At 38.7% G+C, this 18,398-nt stretch overlaps 1 protein-coding gene across 1 annotated transcript; it reads left to right on the top strand.

Annotated features, from left to right (window-relative positions):
- Window positions 1-1,675: 1,675 nt before the first annotated feature.
- cusr (Copper-only SOD repeat protein) lies at window positions 1,676-18,395 on the top strand. Its single transcript, XM_027168658.2, has 10 exons — window positions 1,676-1,889; window positions 3,264-5,346; window positions 6,251-6,350; window positions 8,896-8,973; window positions 9,662-9,766; window positions 10,600-10,732; window positions 12,109-12,223; window positions 13,117-13,241; window positions 15,684-15,767; window positions 16,612-18,395. Exons 1-10 carry the CDS (start codon window positions 1,850-1,852, stop codon window positions 16,716-16,718), a joined length of 2,970 nt encoding a protein of 989 aa, XP_027024459.2. The 5' UTR covers window positions 1,676-1,849; the 3' UTR covers window positions 16,719-18,395.
- Window positions 18,396-18,398: the final 3 nt, after the last annotated feature.

Raw genomic sequence — 18,398 nt, 5'->3', positions numbered from 1 at the left:
TCGCCTCACACCTCCAGGGTCGGGGGTTTGATTCCTGCCTCCACCTTGTGTGTGGAGTTTGCGTGCCTCGGGGATTTCCTCCGGGTACTCTGGTTTCCTCCCCCGGTCCAAAGACATGCATGGTAGGTTGATTGGCATCTCTGGAAAATTGTCCGTAGTGTGTGAGTAAATGAGAGTGTGAATGAATGAATGAATGAATGAAAAGTTATTCAGAGTAGAGCCCTGCGCGGGACTGTTTTTATAAATCCGCACCCGCCCGCTCCCGCTGAATTTCTGACCAGGACCACCCGCGCCCGCAAGCTGCAGGTTCCACTCCCGCCCGCACCCAGGGCAAAGATGAAACCGACCGCTCCCGCGAGATTTGCGTTGGGTCCCGCGGGTCCCGCGGTAGCCCAATATCAATGCAGCTCTCTAATTCAGAGCTCACATCATTAGGAATAAGTCTGCTTACCTGCACTGCACTGTTGCTCGTTGCTCGACAGAAACAGCAAATACGGCTTTACACCCTTGCTTTCTGCCATTTTATGTTGCTGTGTGTCGTGCTTTCATTATTAAAAAAATGTTTATTCATCTTCAGTAAGCACTTTATTCTGGTCAGGGTGGAGGTGTTGGAGTCTATCAATGGAACCCTGGGTGTGAATACTGGGTGTGAGGCTGGAATAAACTCCAGTCCAGGATTTTTGGGATGTGTAGGGAAACCAGACAAACATGAAGCTCTACACATAAAAAGAGCTCAGGACTAAACTGGGGAATTGTTTGATTCTTTAGATAACATAAGCCATGTAAAATTCTCCCTGTCTCTAATGTGTTACTTCACCTTCTACGTGTCAAGATAGATGACCGTTGAAAACTGAACAAACCGGTCTGAAATGGGACATAAATCCGATTTATCCTGCTGTGTGAACGAAATCATCACAGTACACATGGTAAGTTAACACTGTGGAGGTCATGGTGCATTGTGTAACAAGTTTAGAAGCATCAACTGTCGAGTTACTTTATCACTTTTCTTTCTCTATCTGTTGGCCTCTCCTTATTTCTTTGTCTGTCTCTCTCCTTTGTCTGTCTATCCTGTTTGTCTCAACATCCAAGCCTCTGCTTTTATCTGTTGCTTCCTCTTTCTCTCCCCATGTCTTTCTGCCAATCTTACTTTCTCTGTTAATCTCCATCTGTGTCTGTCTGTCTCTCTCTCTCTCTCTCTCTCTCTCTCTCTCTCTCTCTCTCTCTCTCTCTCTCTCTCTCTCTCTCTCTCTCTCTCTCTCTCAGGTGGTGCTTGCCTCCTGTGACTGTAATCAGAGACTGAAATAGCTCTCCTAGAGAGCCCGTGACCGAAGAGCTGAAGTGGCGCCTCTTTCCAAAAATAGAGCTGATGAAGTGGTACGCTTTAATTAACTTTTTATTAAAATAAATAAATAAATTAATTAAAAAAGAAAGAAAGAAGAATTTGAGTTATTTTTGTGTTGTTGTATTAAATATCACCACTGAGTGGTAAAGTTAATCATTCCTGGATAAAGAATGAGAAAAGTGGACACCATATGATATGTGTGTGTTTGGTACTAATAGGGTGGAGACCAAATGTCCTATGTGACACATCTATGGGAGTTATTGGTGGTTTGTGTGTGTGTGTGTGTATTACCTAGGTCCTGCCCCCATCTCTGCTTCTCCACCTCATTTTTCTATAAGAAACAGAGGAAATTATGTGTGAGAACACAAACACACACTCATCGGGGCGTCCCTGCTGAAACCACATTAGCTGTACTCATCTTTCTCTCTCTTACCGTCGTTTTCACACATACGCCTAGCCTCACAATTACACACACACACACACACACCCACACAGACAGCTGCCAACATGTGCCTTTCAGCAGCTTTCCTCCTGCTGACTCTGTGCGGTGAGTTTGCTGGGATTATGTCTTGTTTTTCTGTTCTGTCGTCTATTAGACATATACTTTATCAGGTACAGGAGTGTTCCTTGATTCTGCATGCAAAATTGATAACTGGGATGTGTGTGTGTGTGTGTGTGTGTGTGTTCAAATGAATAAACGTATTTGCTTGCTTTAGACACTAGATAAGATTGTGGTTTTTTTTCTTCTTCGGCTGTAACGGTTTAGCAACATGGACTTTGCACATGTTTTCATTGTTGGATAAATAATTTGTAAAAGTTGTTAAATGAGATTCCAGTTTTAGGAGGAAAGTGATGTATTTGGCTAGAATCGACAGCGGCCATAACGTACCTTTAAAGCTTATTAAGGTTTAGTTACAGTATGTTCCTTATACTATAGGTTGGAAGATGCATTTTTAAAGTAAAAGGCAAAAGTATAATTAGTTAGACTTTGCAAAAGAAAGCCCATAAAACTTATAATACACTCAGAAAGAAATGGTACTAAAGTGTACCTTCTCTTATTGATACAGCAGTACCCTGAAGCATGAACTTCTGTACGTTAAGTGCACGTGCTCTAGAAAGCATGACTGTACACTGTATGTACATTACACTGAGAATGACAGAGTTTATTTTTATTATTTACATTACTTTTTAATGTTTAATGTTAGCATTAAAAGAACCCTAGGGTTAGGGTTAGGGTTAGGGTTATTTAGGTCATTTCATCAGAATGGTAAAAGAAAGAGTCAGCAGTAAAAAGGCCAGTGCTTTTGAATATTTAACAAGTGTTGCTTATGAGTAATCGCTGGTGTTGGTGATGTTTTCAGTGTAAAAGATATGTAACCTGGTTACCCATGAAGTACAAATCTCTCCCTGTGGCACTTCTGCACCTGGTCTTTCATGCATGACTGGATATAGATCCACTTTATACTGCATTTATCAGGGCATTTAAAAAAGTAGAATGTGTCTGTATTTGTGCACACTATATTTTTCTCTTATTTCCCTGTGGGTTGTACAGTAGGCGGGAGGGATGAGAGAGGGTCTTTGGTGTGGCATCAACAGAATCTTTCAAAATACCATAATAACCATGTTCTAAGACTTTACCCGGTAAAACGTACAATTTGCATGCTTAACATGCTCGCTTTTAGTAAACTGGTGTTTTATATATAGGCAGTTGGGACTTCTTTCTACGACTCCTTTTATAGGCACCCCCCCTCCCCCGAAATCAGGAACTATATGTCGACCTTCGTGAGAAGATAAACAACAAGTGTAATACTAGGGTGTTTAGTAAACACCAAATAATGTTGTTAGTAAAAACACTGAGAACGCATCATCATCTTTCCTTACACCTTCCTCATGTATCTTCATTTTCCGTCTCCACTTTCAGGTCCTTCTTTTGGTCAGTATCTGTCCAGGTTCAACATGGCGGGAGTCACTGGTGTGGTCTGGTTTGACTCCGTACAACAGACAGCCACCATAAACCTCAATGGCACAGGCATAGAAACTTGTGGCTCCTTTAATCTGACGCTCACAGAGTTTCCAGTAATGTATGGTCATGTAGCCCAGCCCTGTCTGAAAGCGCACATAGGAAAGCGTGTGTTCACGTTGTCCGTTAACAATTCCATTTCTATGGTTAACATTTCCCAAATGCTCCAGCAAATCCCCAATCTGGAAGCACGTTCTTTATTGGTAGAATCATGTAACGGCATTAACGCTTGTGCAGGTGTCATAGCAGAGTTAATGGTCACCACTTGGCAGGCCCGGTTCTTTAGTGCCGTGGCTGGAAATATCTACCTCCGGCAAACATCAGGGCAGTCGAGCGGCACACTTCTTTCTAACTTGGTCAGTCTGAATCAGAATAACTCCTCTTTTGATAATGTGAACGTTTTTCTATCTCAGAGCTCTGCTGCTAGTTGTGAAGCATTGCTGGGCAGCCTGAACCCAAACAGTTTGATAAAGTTGGGCCAGCTGATGGTAGGCAATCCTCTTGAACCTGTCAAATCCCGATTAGAGATCTCATCTCTCAATGCTCAATCTCGCTTTGCCCTCTTCAACCTCAGCTCAGAGTATACGTGTGCTGAGATCCGACTCTTAAAACCGAAGCACATCAGTGCCCTGCTAGACATGCGAGGGGTGAAAGGTTATATCAACTTTCACCAGCCATCTCCCTTTGACCTTACAACTCTTTCTCTGAACCTTACCAACCTGAACAGAAGGGTTGGGCCATACCATGTTCATCTGTTTCCCACCCCACAAATGAGGTCACTCCCTGAGAGCACCTGCAGCAATGATAATGTTGGGGGCCACTGGAATCCTTTTGATGTGGACACTCAGCCAACTGTGTATCCCCCACCCCCTGGCTCAACCCATGACCGGTACGAAATTGGTGACCTCAGTTCCAAACATGGATTGTTAAGTAATGCAAACAACATCCAGGCAAGCTTCACCGACTGGAATCTTCCACTCTTTGGACAAAACAGCATCGTCGGCCGTTCTGTGGTTCTGCACCAGCCTAATGGTACAAGGTTTATCTGCTCAAGCATTGGCTATCCTGGGGAAGTGACCACAGCCAAGGCGATCTTCCAGAGCCCAGTGGTGGGGACTATCTTTTTCACCCAGTTAAAAGAAAACCCTTACTCGGATGTCTCAGTGTTCCTTGACTTGTCTTATGGAAGACCAAATACTAATGCAACTCAGAAACACCACTGGCATATTCATAAATACCCAATCAGCACAGAGACAGACAATGATGAGAGTTGCTGTTGGTCCACTGGTGGACACTGGAACCCCTACAACATCAGCACCAGCATAAGTAGCTATAACGTAAACTGTAGACCGGAATGTCCATTTGCTTGTGAGATCGGAGACCTATCCAACAAACACATGATGCTTAATTTATCTGCAAATGTAGGGACACTAACTAGCAAGAACTTTTTCACAGACACTACAGCATGGGTGTCTGGACTGAGCAGCATGATTGGACGATCTGTAGTGATCCATGGCCCCGATGAGGCTGGCCGTCGCATTGCCTGTGCTAACATCACACTCTTGCGGTTCCCCTCAGCACGGACTGGATCCTGGCATGGGTCAGGGACATCCGGGGGAAATGTCCAATTCTTTCAGCTCTCTCTCCATGGTCCGACAAACATCAATGTCTCTCTGACTAATTTGGAGTCCAAAGCTGGTGGATACCATGTCCATCTGCTCCCAGTAACGAGTGGACCAGAGGCCTGCTCTGACGAGAATGTCATGGGCCACTTCAACCCATATGGCATAAATATCTCGATGTCTCCATCGCCAGGGAACGGCACAGTGGATCAGTATGAGATTGGAGATATCAGCGGGAAGTTTGGGAGTCTAGCTGATCAGAACATATTCGAGAACTATTACAAGGACAGTAACATGCCACTGAGTGGACCCAACAGCATCGTAGGACGGTCACTGGTTATCCACTACAGGAACGGATCAAGGTCAGTTCGGTTTTAATGCTATTACTCATTGAAGACAACCTTTTTTTAGAATGGGTGAAGACAGCACCGTTTTTATGACTCAGGTATTCTCTGAAACCTTAAAAGCAGAACAAATATATAGTGCAGGAAAAATGCTGGCGGGTGGATTGGCCACTTCAAATTGCCCTTGATGGTGTGCAACCATCCTATCCAAAGTATATACTCACCTCGGATAGACCCCATTTCTACGATTGTCCAGGGTAACAAGCTTCCTGGAAATTAAATAATAAATGAGCATATGAATAATTCTAAAGTGCTATTGCAGAACTGAATCTTACATCTGTGGTTTCATTTCCAGTTCACTGGTCTTTGGGCAGATTGACCTTTTAAATCTCTTTTTAATTCCTATTCATGTCTATCCTAGTCTCTACTTGTCTTGGGCTATTGCTACACTGTATACTTGGCTTCAGCCTACTAAAAAAGAAGACAAGTTCATTATTACATTTTTTGGTGAAACATACACACTCATATCACCTTACTTGAATGAAGTTTGAGAGTCATTATGAGGTCAGGTATCTAAATAGGACGCTGAAACTTACCAGCAGTGTAAGAAAGAAAATAAAAGAATGAAGTGAGCTTGGGTTCGGTGGTTATATAAATATTCTAAATATGTAAGTAACAGGTCCGCATTGCATTATTTTCTGTGATACATGATACACTACTCACTTCCCGATGTTAAATAATAAAACAGGAACGAGAGACAGAACATGAAAGTCATTTTTTAACCCAAGTGACAGGAAGTGAACATTGCAACCAATTATAGTACACTGTATGGAACAAGTCCTAAAATAAATAACAGGACAATTTATGCTTTTGGGCTGTGAACAGAAATATGTTACCTCCTTTATGTTTTACTATCGTGCAGGATGCAGTGTGCTGACATCACAGCTATGAACTCCTCCGATGGGCACTGGATCATCGCCAAGGCTATATTCAACAGCACTGTGAAAGGCAAAGTAATCTTGGTAATGTCCTTCTCTATTGAAACTAAAAACCAGACAAGGTTGTGACACCTTACCTTTATGTCTCTACAAAAATTAGTTAACATCATGTCTGGTCACTCACAAACAGCAATCTAGCGGCTAGTCGATTAAGGACAGGTTAGCTGTTTATTGAATAAATGCGACTCAGCTCAACATCTCTGAATATGTACCTCACTCGAATAGAGAATCCAGCTGGCACACGTGGCCCTTTCACCCTCAACCAGATAAAGAGGATAAAGTGGGGGTGTCTCTTTAAATCTGCCACAAAAAGATGACACGGTCTGCTTTCTTTCCATTCTGTGGAGTGCAGTAGTGGAGAGGAGAAGGAGTGGAGATGAGAGGAGATGTAAATGTCAGACGACGTGTGATTTAATAAATGAATTCATTACTTCTACAGTATTTAATGAACATTAACATTGAATACACGGTTTCCTTACAGTGTTTGGACAACACGGGCCATGTGTACTGTATGGTTAGGTGTGTTAAGCTCTTCCTGAGATGAATTTTAACATTATTAAGCATGTATGTGTTTGTTTGTGTAAGATACAAGCGGATGAGCTTCATGATTGCCTATTAGTTAGACATTAATATTGGGTTGTTTTTCACAAAATTCCTGGACCATCAAATATTTATATTAGCATTACATTATTAGTTAACATTCTGTACATCTATTCCCTGTAACAAGTCATGTAGTGTTTTCTAAGTTGTCTATGAATAACAGCCCCACTATGTAGTACATGTTGCTATACATTCCATTATTCATTTAAAATATTTACTAAAAGAGCAACACCGTACATGTACTCTATATCTATCTATCTATCTATCTATCTATCTATCTATCTATCTATCTATCTATCTATCTATCTATCTATCTATCTATCTATCTACATATATATATATATATATATTTATATATATATATATATATATATATATATATATATATATATATATATATATATATACACACATACATATATACATACGTATATATATATACACACATACATATATACATACGTATATATATGTATATATATATACGTATGTATATATGTATGTATATATATATGTGTATATATATGTATATATATGTGTATATATATACATATATGTATATATATGTATATATATACACACAGTACAGACCAAAAGTATGAAAATTGTAGATTCACACTGAAGGCATCAAAACTATGAATTAACACGTGTGGAAGTATATACGTACATAACAAAAAAGTGTGAAACAACTGAAAATATGTCATATTCTAGTTTCTTCAAAGTAGCCACCTTTTGCTTTGATTACTGCTTTGCACACTCTTGGCGTTCTCTTGCTGAGGTTCAAGAGGTAGTCACCTGAAATGGTCTTCCAACAGTCTTGAAGGAGTTCCCAGAGATGCTTAGCACTTGTTGGCCCTTTTGCCTTCACTCTGCGGTCCAGCTCACCCCAAAACATCTTGATTGGGTTCAGGTCCAGTGAATGTGGAGGCCAGGTCATCTGGTGCAGCACCGCATCACTCTCCTTCATGGTCACATAGCCCTTACACAGCCTGGAGGTGTGTTTGGGGTCATTGTCCTGTTGAAAAGGTGGTGTGTCCAAACTTTTGGTCTGTACTGTGTATATATATATATATATATATATATATATATATATATATATATATCTATATATATATATATATATATATATATATAAATATTTAATAAAAGAGCAACACCTTACATATATATATATATATATATATATATATATATATATATATATATATATATATATATATATATATATATATATATATGTAAGGTGTTGCTCTTTTATTAAATATGTTTAAATGAATAATGAAATGTACTGCAACATGTACTACATAGTGGGGCTATTTAGATGCAGCCACTTCTGCATTTTCCATTGCACAGTTCAAAATTATGCAATTTTCATCTTTGTAGAACTTATTTGCCATCTCTCTTTCATCTTCTTGCATCATTTCCAATTTAACGCACCACAAGCATTTTGACACCGAATATTGCGTAGGTTGACTTGTAACCCCTTGCTTTACAAAATTAAAATTCCAATACATTTCATTCCTAGAGTAACATGTATATCACTGACACGTACTTTAATGATCATCTCTTTACAAAGAACGCATGATACCGACTCGAAAAGTTACCTCAGGTTACACAGCTTCACATATTTACGGTGTGTAGATCATACCCACAAGTTTTCAATAGCATTTAAATATCCAAACTTAAAAACCTGAAAAAATAAATATAAAAATATTACTGACTAAAGCTGAAACTATTTTTTCCAACCGCCATTATTCAGCAGCTTCTGAATAAATAGCACTTGATCCAGCACATCCTATTGTTTTACTATTTGTTTAAAACTGCATTCTCTAAACGCTACTTAATAAAGCAACAAAATACTGAACAGTCAAATTAATAAAATGAATGTTAATGTGATTTCGATGTGGATTTTTTTTTTCACGTTGTGTTCAATTTCAAACTCCTAAATGTTTTCTGTACATGTCATCAGACTCAACAGTGTTTTCCTGATGGGAGCTTCAGTGATGTGACCCTGCTTGTGGACCTCAGAGAGTCTAACACTGCTAACGTGAGTAGAGCATTTCGTAATAAATAGCTACACGAGTTAGAGTAGTAATCGTGATCAATATTTTATTCTATTGACTGTATGATTGTGCATTCAAATTCCAGAATCATTCCATTACTACCTACTGTTTGGCCTTTGATTAAGATCGGACTATAAGCTTGGAATGTGTTGTTCTTTATTTTTAAATCATTTTAATGAAAATTAACTCATTCTTCTGACTATTTGTTACATCAACAATTAAAAAGACCACTGTTTTTTTTTGAATAGCTCACTAGATAAATTATTTTTGTAATAACTACATTTACATGTGCATACTTCAAAATCAAGCCCTAAGTATTTTTTGTTTCGTTAAAGACTTTCCCCTAGATCATCTTGCATCACTTTTGGCTTTAACCTTCAAAATTCTACTGTTAATCAAGATTACAAACCATCAACTTCTCAGTGTATGAATTGGATTCTGTTTCACTTTTAAGTCCAGTCCTTTAGCTCAGCTTTTAAGCTTATTTAATTAATGGTACACACATAAGCATGAATCCATTTCAATGGCCAAAGCTTAGCACTTGAGTGTTCTGGATCTTTCTCGAGTGTCCAACAATGACTCTTTGGCCACATAAACAGAAAATAATGAAATGACTGTCGCTATATGACTTTCATTTCTTTATTTTGTTATCATTTCTCATCCTTGGTTCAGGTCACAAAGGCTTCCTGGTACATTACTGAAAGTCCTGCCTATGGACTGGTGTCTGGGTGTCCAGGAAATGGAGTGATTTATAACCCTTTCAACATGTCAGCTCAGGTGAGAGTGGATTTTTAAATATCAGTAAACAAATATGTTATATCATACCACTGATTTGGTCTCCTTTGGAGAGGGTGGTGGAGATATCTCTCAACAGGAAATCTCCTATTGGTTTTCACAAATATGTGTGAAATACATATTTATCCTCATTAAACCGTTCATTGAGCCATCACAATGCCCTTTTATAAACGGACAAGGTCATTCTGGAATAAACCACACCCATATCCATTCCGAAACAACTACACAACCTCAAACAATATTGCATGGGTCCTAAACTAAACCGTTGAAAGGAACATCAAGTATATTTCCCCTTCTTAGAAATAACAAAAACAATTTGTAGCTGTGACGTCACTTCAATTTCAACGGCACAAACCGGCACCAATCAAGCACAAACGAGTGATGCCAGTTTTGTGTGATTTAGACGAACTGCGGTGGAGAGTGACAATTTTTTTGGTTATATCTCAGGAAGGAAAACAGATACAGTGTTTGTTTTAACGGCACAAATCGAGCACAACAAACTAAGCTGGTTTTGAGTTATTTGGGCGATGTGGGGTGGAAAGTGACGTCTCATGGTCAAAAACATAATGTTTAATATCTCAAACACCAAACCAGCACAAACATTCGTTTTTGCGGCACAAATCAGCACAAACGAATGGCATAGTTTTGGTGATTATTTCTTTTTATGGGGTGCCAACTTCACGGAGGTTATAAATAGTCATCCCACCATTCTTGTGCTATCTTATCCTGGTAGTAAGTATCTGTCAAATGCTGCAGCATATCCATTTTATTCTTTTTTATTATTTTCCACTCCCTCCCTCCCTCCCTTAACCCAGAGCACTAACTGTTCCCCACTTACCTACTTGGCCTGCGAGGTTGGAGATCTGACCAGCAAACACGGATCTGTCAGTTTCACACAAAGGCAACTCTTCACTGATGCACATCTTCAGCTGGCTGGAGATTACACAGGTACGTCTTCGCTTTTGTGCTTATACCTCAATGTGATTTCAGCTGCTGGACAAGTGTGTAATGTAGCCTTTCCTACTAAATATATAGGAATAAAACAGTTATGGGAAAATAATCAACAATGGCATGGTGTGGTGAAGCCAAATTACTGATTCCATCTCGAGTCTTTTTATCTCAATAACAACACACCAATTAAAAAAGTGACGAATGACGCCATGCTTGTTATCCATTTATCACTTGTGATACAGTAGCTGTATACAGCCATCAGCCTTGATCCTTTGACTCTTGTTACAACCAAGATATTGCAATAACTCTTCCCTCCTTAGACTTTCCCGTGTGCGCAAAACTGTGTCAGGAAACCTAAAGTAAAAACTTACTGTGTTCTCCAGTGTTGACACTGGAGACTCCTACCAGAAATCCGTATGTCATAAGAGTCTATAAGTACCCAGAGATTACAGACAGGATAACGTAGATAGACAGATAGATAGACAGACAGACAGATACTTTATTTTTTTGCAAGGGCACTTCATGATATCTCACAATGCATTATGTGTAAACGACGTATCCGTCTTAGACACCCTCACACACTACCAGATCGCTCTATCTCTATTTTTAGGAATGGTTTGTTCTTGGGAGACTTTATTTTCTGTTGTTTCTTAAATGCATGAAAAGCAGCTGAGATGTTGGGACATGACCTCAAGGCACTGAGCTGTGTACTGTATATAGTGTTGTGCAAACAAATAGGATTTAACGAATGTGTTAATGCAGCATCTGCTTGCTTAATTTTGTGGTTAGGTTGTTGTTAATCAACGCTGAATCTTCAGAGCGATGTATGATAAAATAAAAAAAGGATGGTTTCATAATTTACTGCGTACTATATCCAGAATCTAGTTCTAAAGAGGAGTAAGTCATATCACTTGCTTTAAATGATATCAACTCTTTTAGCTCCCAAACATCTTGTCATTTTATGTTCTTGCCCAGATCATGTTTGTTCGCCTCTGCCACACCAAAGCTGAAATTGTACTCTGCCATCAAATTGTTGTCCTCTGTTGTCAATTCTTTTGTTAAGAAGATTCTTTTACTTTTATCCTGATACACGATCTGATCACATTCATTAATGAAGATGCTAAAAACAAACGAATCAGATGGGAGTTGACTCTCCAAAAAGACCTAAAAACAGAGCTGACTCATAGATTTGACTCGTTTGTGAATGACACATTTCTTGTGGGAATGTATATATATAAAATGATAAAATAAAAAAAGAAAAACATAACGGTCTAAATACTTCAATACTTCAAATTTATGACATTATTATTAACGCCACCATCATTTTTTTTCTTCTGCACATTTGTACCTTTTTTTTTTTTAAAAACCATCAGTCATATACAGATCGTTAGTCCTGAGGGATGGAAACAAGACCATCGATTGTGCAGACATCGTCCCTGTGTCACCGTCCGCACAGCAGATATTCCCAAGCATGACAACATTCAGCAGGTATGTCTGAAACAGCACCTGTCTAGCTAGAGTTAGTTTCTTGTCTCCAACCCAGTATCATTAAAGATCACCGGAGCTAGCAGAAACTAGCAAACAAGTGTCACAATCATACAAAATACAGAATGCCAGGCTGTCAAGTGTCACGCATTGAGAGTGACAGTCACGCATTTTGGTCTTTTCTCACGTTCTCCCGCCACACATCGTACAGTATTTCTCACGCAGAAAAAACTTTGTGACTATTTATCATATATTTAATATGCCACAGCGCCCAAAACGTATCAGTCCGCACCGCTGTCTCTATGGAACTGGGGCAGGAATCGAGCGCGTCTCCCCTGGTGTTCTTAGTCAAGCCTGACACTTAAAAGCCAATCAACAAAAAAAAAAAGAGGCTACACAATAGCCAATCAGAAAATAGCACTATCTGGGTAAGATTTAACGCAACAACCGATGAAAAAAAAACATTAGAGAGGATATTTTCGGTTTTCATCATAGTTTGATGTGGGAACAGTCTGGGCTTGAAGAAAGTGCAGAAATACAGACATTGTCATATGAGTTGACTTTACACTGGCTAACTGACCTAATGAGTTTAGAAAGTTCCTTCATTTATTCATTCATATGTTGCTGAGAAAATAATGGCATGAACTAGGACTTTTGTCTTCACACACATTATTTTTATGCTAGTTTTCTAGCTGGCTGGCTAACAGCTAGTAAAAAAAAAAGAGTTTGTCTACTGTTTATGTTAACCTGTCAAAATGGATTATTGGTATAATAATTAAATAGGCATAGAACTATTTTATTTCCATTTTAGATTAGTTATGTTAGCTTAGTGTGAAGCTGGAATGAACACTGCTTTTAAAAGGCATTCAGTGTAAAATAGATTTGCATTTGGTCAGATATGATTTCCGGAAAAGAGCTGCGGACGTTCTGGCGATTCCGATGTCCCGGGTGTCCCTCTTACCCGGCTCCTTCTCTACCATGGCGAGAGGGAGATGCCAGCAAGTCACGTTTCTCGTGTCAGGTAGGAAAATGTTCACTTTAATCATTTAATGCTCATCCAACAGGGAGGAAATCAACATGGTGCCTTGCACAGTTTTTCACCCCGTTGGCACTTTCCTGCATTTTGGAACGCTACAAACTGTAACTTAAAAAATGTTTTTGTGATCATATGAATATACCACATAATATAAAGTCCAAGGGAGTATTGCATAAGTATTCAAACCTGTGCTCTGAAACCCCTAAATTACAGTTACTGTAGTTCGTTGCTTAGATTCTATGCAGTGAGCAACTTCTCTGATTAACCCCTCACTTAACCGGTCACTGGCTTTTGTTTGCACCTTCTCCGAGTTGAGTTAAACGGGAACTGCGCCATATTCTTTCTTCTTTTTTTTAATTAATGGATTTAATGACTTTCCGTAAGACTTTTTTTGTATATATTTTTTTACTATAACCCTTAAACCCTGATTCATACTTGTCCTTGACTTGTTTTGATCCCTTTTAATCCTCTGTTTGTTTAGGTGTGTTCTTTCCACCTGTAACTGGATGAACCCAGAATTTGTTATTTATATTGAGATCGTTTTACACTTGAGTGTGCAGTTAGTTATGATAATTATTCTTATGGATGGCAACAAAACTAGCTTAGCTAAGGGGGAAAACACTTACGCTGTGTCAACTGTCACTTTACTTATCTTTACTTTAACTTTTATTTATGAATTCATTTGCACACTATATTCATATTTAATATTATGGGCTATGTATCTTATTTATTTATTCTCTATTTTGGGATGATTTGTAAAATATAATAATAATGGGGGTTGCCAGTGTGTGGATTTCACACCAAAAATGGGAGACCTTTGGAAGAAGGGTGGAGGAAGGAGGTGTGAGATGGCTGAGGACCTTTTTGGTGCTTGTTACAAAATAGGTTTTGGCACCCAGGATTTTGCTTTGAAGCAAAAAATCTATTCAATTTCCACAAAGTAGGCTGCTTGGAACAAAGGTAAAGAGAAAGTGCAGACGTATTTGAGATTTAAGATTGTTTTGGAAACTAAACACTAGCTCTTCTTGCAATGAAAGACTGTACATTGTGTTATATTTCAATAAAACAAGGTCATGAGGGAAAGAGGGAGGTTTGTTCATTTACTTATATAAGTTTTTTCAGCCAGTGAATAACCAAACTTAATCAACACAGCTACAGATGTTTGTCAGATGTGATGTCAGATTGTGTGTTTTTTTTAATGTAGCTGAGTGTTGAAATGTTTTAGCAAGAAGTCTATTTTGGTTCCAAGTTGTAACACTATAAAATGTTGAAAGGTACAAAGAGCAGAATATTTCTGCATGCTACTGAAACTATTCCTTTACAAAAGCCAATGTCCTTCAGCGAGTCGTTATGTTAAACACGATGCGGTTCAATAGGGTTATGATCGAGCGACTGCCTGAGAGCCTCTATAACAACTCACCCTCAGGCAAAGACTTCATATCTTTAAAACACAACAGAAACCAACAAGGATCAGTCGCATGACTCTGCATTTTTTTTACCTTTATCATAATATTTTTGGAACTGTCAGGATCGTGAACTGTAAAGGGTATACTCAGGACCCCCTGGAGTAATGATACAAACATCTTTATCTTGACATATTTAGATGTGTTTTTTGGGATTCCTCTGAGACTCTCTTGTCTATACAATGAACAATTCAGTCCTTTCAAAGAGCACACACAGAAAAGGAAAATTAGAATGTAACCTGAAGCTTGGCTCGAGTGTGTGAGAACGTCCAGCCTGTGTGATCCAAAGTCAGTTCCTGATGTAAATGTTGTACGGAGCTGACTTCTCTTTTCCATTAGATGAATAACCAAGGACGTTATAATTGTTACTCAGTAAACACGGGATAACTCAAAATAATCTCCGGTTTTGGAACTTTGTTATTTGAAACTTCCTCATGAGAGTGAAGCAACTCAACATCGTTTTAAACAATACACACTTTACGCGGCTGAAGGTTTCATTTGCTTCCGAGTTCAGCCCTCTAGTAAGTAATCTGCAATGGCGATGAAAATATTAGGGAATATATGTAGATATATGTTATATCCATCTCTTCAGATCAAAGTACACAAAGGTCTTTTAAACGTACCTCGTTAATTTCAAGTCGTCTTTCATGTTAAAAACCAGCCTGATTCTGAGTGTGGGGGCGTGGCTGTTTTACCAAGGGGTGGGGCTAATTCCTAGACAATAATAAAAACTGAAATTTTGAAACTAAGAATTACAAACTGTGCTTTTAATTTTTCTACACACACAAAAGAAAAAGTCATTTGTATCATCAATGTCATCATTTATTACTTGCCAGTTATTAGGCTTGCTTGTTAGCTAGCTACATTTTTCAATGTTGTGGGATATTTAACGACAGCTCCTTCCTATAAATTTGCTACGTTGTGGTGAAAATTTGAAGCAACATTTCTGTACCCCTACCCACAGGTGACATGAGTCTGCAGAAGCTGTCTGCTGTGAAGGACAGCGAGATGATGGGAATGTACAGGCAGACTGAATGGTGTACGAAAAGTAAGTCTCACCTCACTGTCCATATAAGTAATTATCCATCTCCGTTTCATAATTATGGGATTTATGGGAATTAAACACAAAATAAAAAAAACACACAACAGAATGAGTGATGCAGAGATTCTGTTACCAATGAACAGCATTGTATCGTGTAGCATTACACAACAATGCTAACATCCTTGTGGTTAAATTCAGTTAAGTGATATTCATGAAATGTCAGCAGCAGAATAGCTAACCTACATATCGTGATGTTCTTGAGATAAACGTTAGCAAACTACAAGACACGCAATTCTAAACTTCAAGCAAGGATTAGTTGGCCAGTTAGATGTGTTAGCTTTTTCTTTAATACAAGATTCTTGGATATCTATTTCCATTTACACAGCTAATTAATTAAATTTCTCAGCTTTTACAAGCACAAAGTGAACAATATCACTTCGAGAATGTTTTCTATGTATGTGTGCAATGAAACATGGCTAACGATGTAGGTACAGATAAACAGAAAATGTGCAGTGTTTTGCACACAACATTGCAGTTGCAACATTCAAGATCAACAGTTAGATCATATGTTTTGCAAGTACAGTGAAGCTACAGAGCAGTCTTTTTTTCTTAAGGGTTTGAGAAATTTCCACAACTGGATTAGTGTAAAATATGTTGTGTAGGACTACATTGCTCAAAGACATTGCTCAAAGAAATTTGCTTTAAAAATTTTAATTGTACGATGTGCCTCGTCCTAGCCCCTCAGGGTAACACCTAACAATTTACAAAAATTCATATTTGGAAGCAAGATTGGTAATTATGTGCACATATGGAAATTTGTGCACAATTAATGACTCCTCTGTGCTTCTAGGTGGCGTTGCAGGTTTTCTCACCTCACAAGGTGGAATCTTTCAAGTCTTCTCCCTGTCCGTGGTTTACCTCCTGTACTCTCTGATTGTGTGCTGGACGTCGCAGTGACTTCACAACAGTGCTGAATTTCCTTCTAGAGATCTTCTGCAGCTGCACAAAGCCTGCTTAACTCTAACATTTAGTGTGAATAAACTGTCTTGAGGTGGAAGAGCTCAAATCACTCAATCGACCGCTGTAAAATAATACTTCAATCAAAAAAGGTTATTTTTAATGATTCTTTGTTTCGCTTTTACTATTTGAACAATTCTTAGAATTTCAATGATACGTTTGTTTATATTGTTTCCTGATTTGCTGCCATATGATTCATGCCTTTCTATTTTTAGCACTCACCATTGTATATGTCACATTCCCCAAATCCTAAAGGCCCTACTATAAGCTTTGTTGCACTAATCTGTGATTCGAATGAAATTGTTTTGGAAAACATCACCATTGTGCATGAATATGCCCTCTAGGCTGACCTATCCAAGAAGAACATGTGATGAAATGCTCTCTATGATACTGCTGTGTGGAAGAAAATGTGATGAAATGTACCCTTCATTAACAAACTGTAAAAGTTACTTTAAAACCTCATAGCAAAAAAAAATATATTTTATGTTTATAGCTATTACAGCTACAAAAAAAACAACAAACAAGAAGTTTCTCTCTAATAAGAGAAAGAAAAAAAAGAAGCCGGGGCTAATTATGTGTAAAACACGCATAAGTTAACTACCTGTATCAGTGAAGGACTGAGACAATAATTCAGGCCGGAAATTTGACTCCATCCCCGGTGAACATTTCTGTGATTGTGCAGCATCTCGCCGAGTCTGCAGCCAGGGCTTATCTTTTTTTAATCCGGTCTCTCTCATCTCATTTGTTTTTGCTATCCATTATATTTTTATGTGGTGGCACCGTGATTACCTGATTCATAGATTTTTCACAGGTTTGTCATTCATTCATCAGCCTATCACATGTCAAGTTGAGCTGACTTCACAGCAGGCAGGCCTGAACGACCACCAGGCGCAATGTCTTGGTGCCCCGAATGTGGCCAGTCCGACCACGGTTATACACACTTCACACACACCCAAGCCCTGCTGTCCCTATTTTCATTGTTGAAAACAAATATCTTGCTAATTCCTGCCCTCCACTGCCCTCTGGGCCCAGGATCCAAACCCTGGTCCTGGAGTAAAAGACAGGACCTACACATTTTATTATGTTTTCTCTTCTCTCTACACATCTGCTTCAACTCCTCAACTAATTAAGAGCCCTTACTGAGCTGAAGTGGGTGTATTCGAGCAGAAAAAAATGTTGAAATGTACAGGACAAAAGGGTACTCCAGGACCAGCGTTGGTACCTTGTGCTCTAGTGCATGTAGTTTGTACTCCTGAGGCGACACATAAGACGAACGACGCTCGCTTCTTGCGTAGCAGCTACATTTCAACATGTACGCATAGTGAACTTTAAGCTTTTACCTTAACCACAAAATCACAGAGATAATTTAGTTTTCAGCAGATTTGCCTGACCGCCTGTTTTCTTATTCCTGTTCATGGTATTATTCATGATATATTAGAATTAAAGGCAGATCAGTAAGAAATAAAACACTGTGCTGTATTAGAATAAAGTGCATCGCAGAATGCCATTTGGGGACAAAATGACCACTCAGGTGTGAAACATTAATAATGATATAATTATGACTGTTGGATATCACTTGTTAGGTCTTAATAAAATAATAAAAATCTTTAAAAAGTATCA

This window comes from Tachysurus fulvidraco, chromosome 1, assembly GCF_022655615.1.
Source record: "Tachysurus fulvidraco isolate hzauxx_2018 chromosome 1, HZAU_PFXX_2.0, whole genome shotgun sequence".
Lineage (NCBI taxonomy): Eukaryota > Metazoa > Chordata > Actinopteri > Siluriformes > Bagridae > Tachysurus > Tachysurus fulvidraco.
This window is presented reverse-complemented; position numbering and strand designations above follow the sequence as displayed.

Coding starts and splice junctions, on each gene's coding strand:
- cusr (XM_027168658.2), top strand. CDS start 1,850: ATGTGCCTTTCAGCAGCTTTCCTCCTGCTGACTCTGTGCG. Junction 9,767..10,599: donor CTTTCAACATGTCAGCTCAG/GTGAGAGTGGAT, acceptor CCCTTAACCCAG/AGCACTAACTGTTCCCCACT. Junction 10,733..12,108: donor GCTGGCTGGAGATTACACAG/GTACGTCTTCGC, acceptor AAAAACCATCAG/TCATATACAGATCGTTAGTC.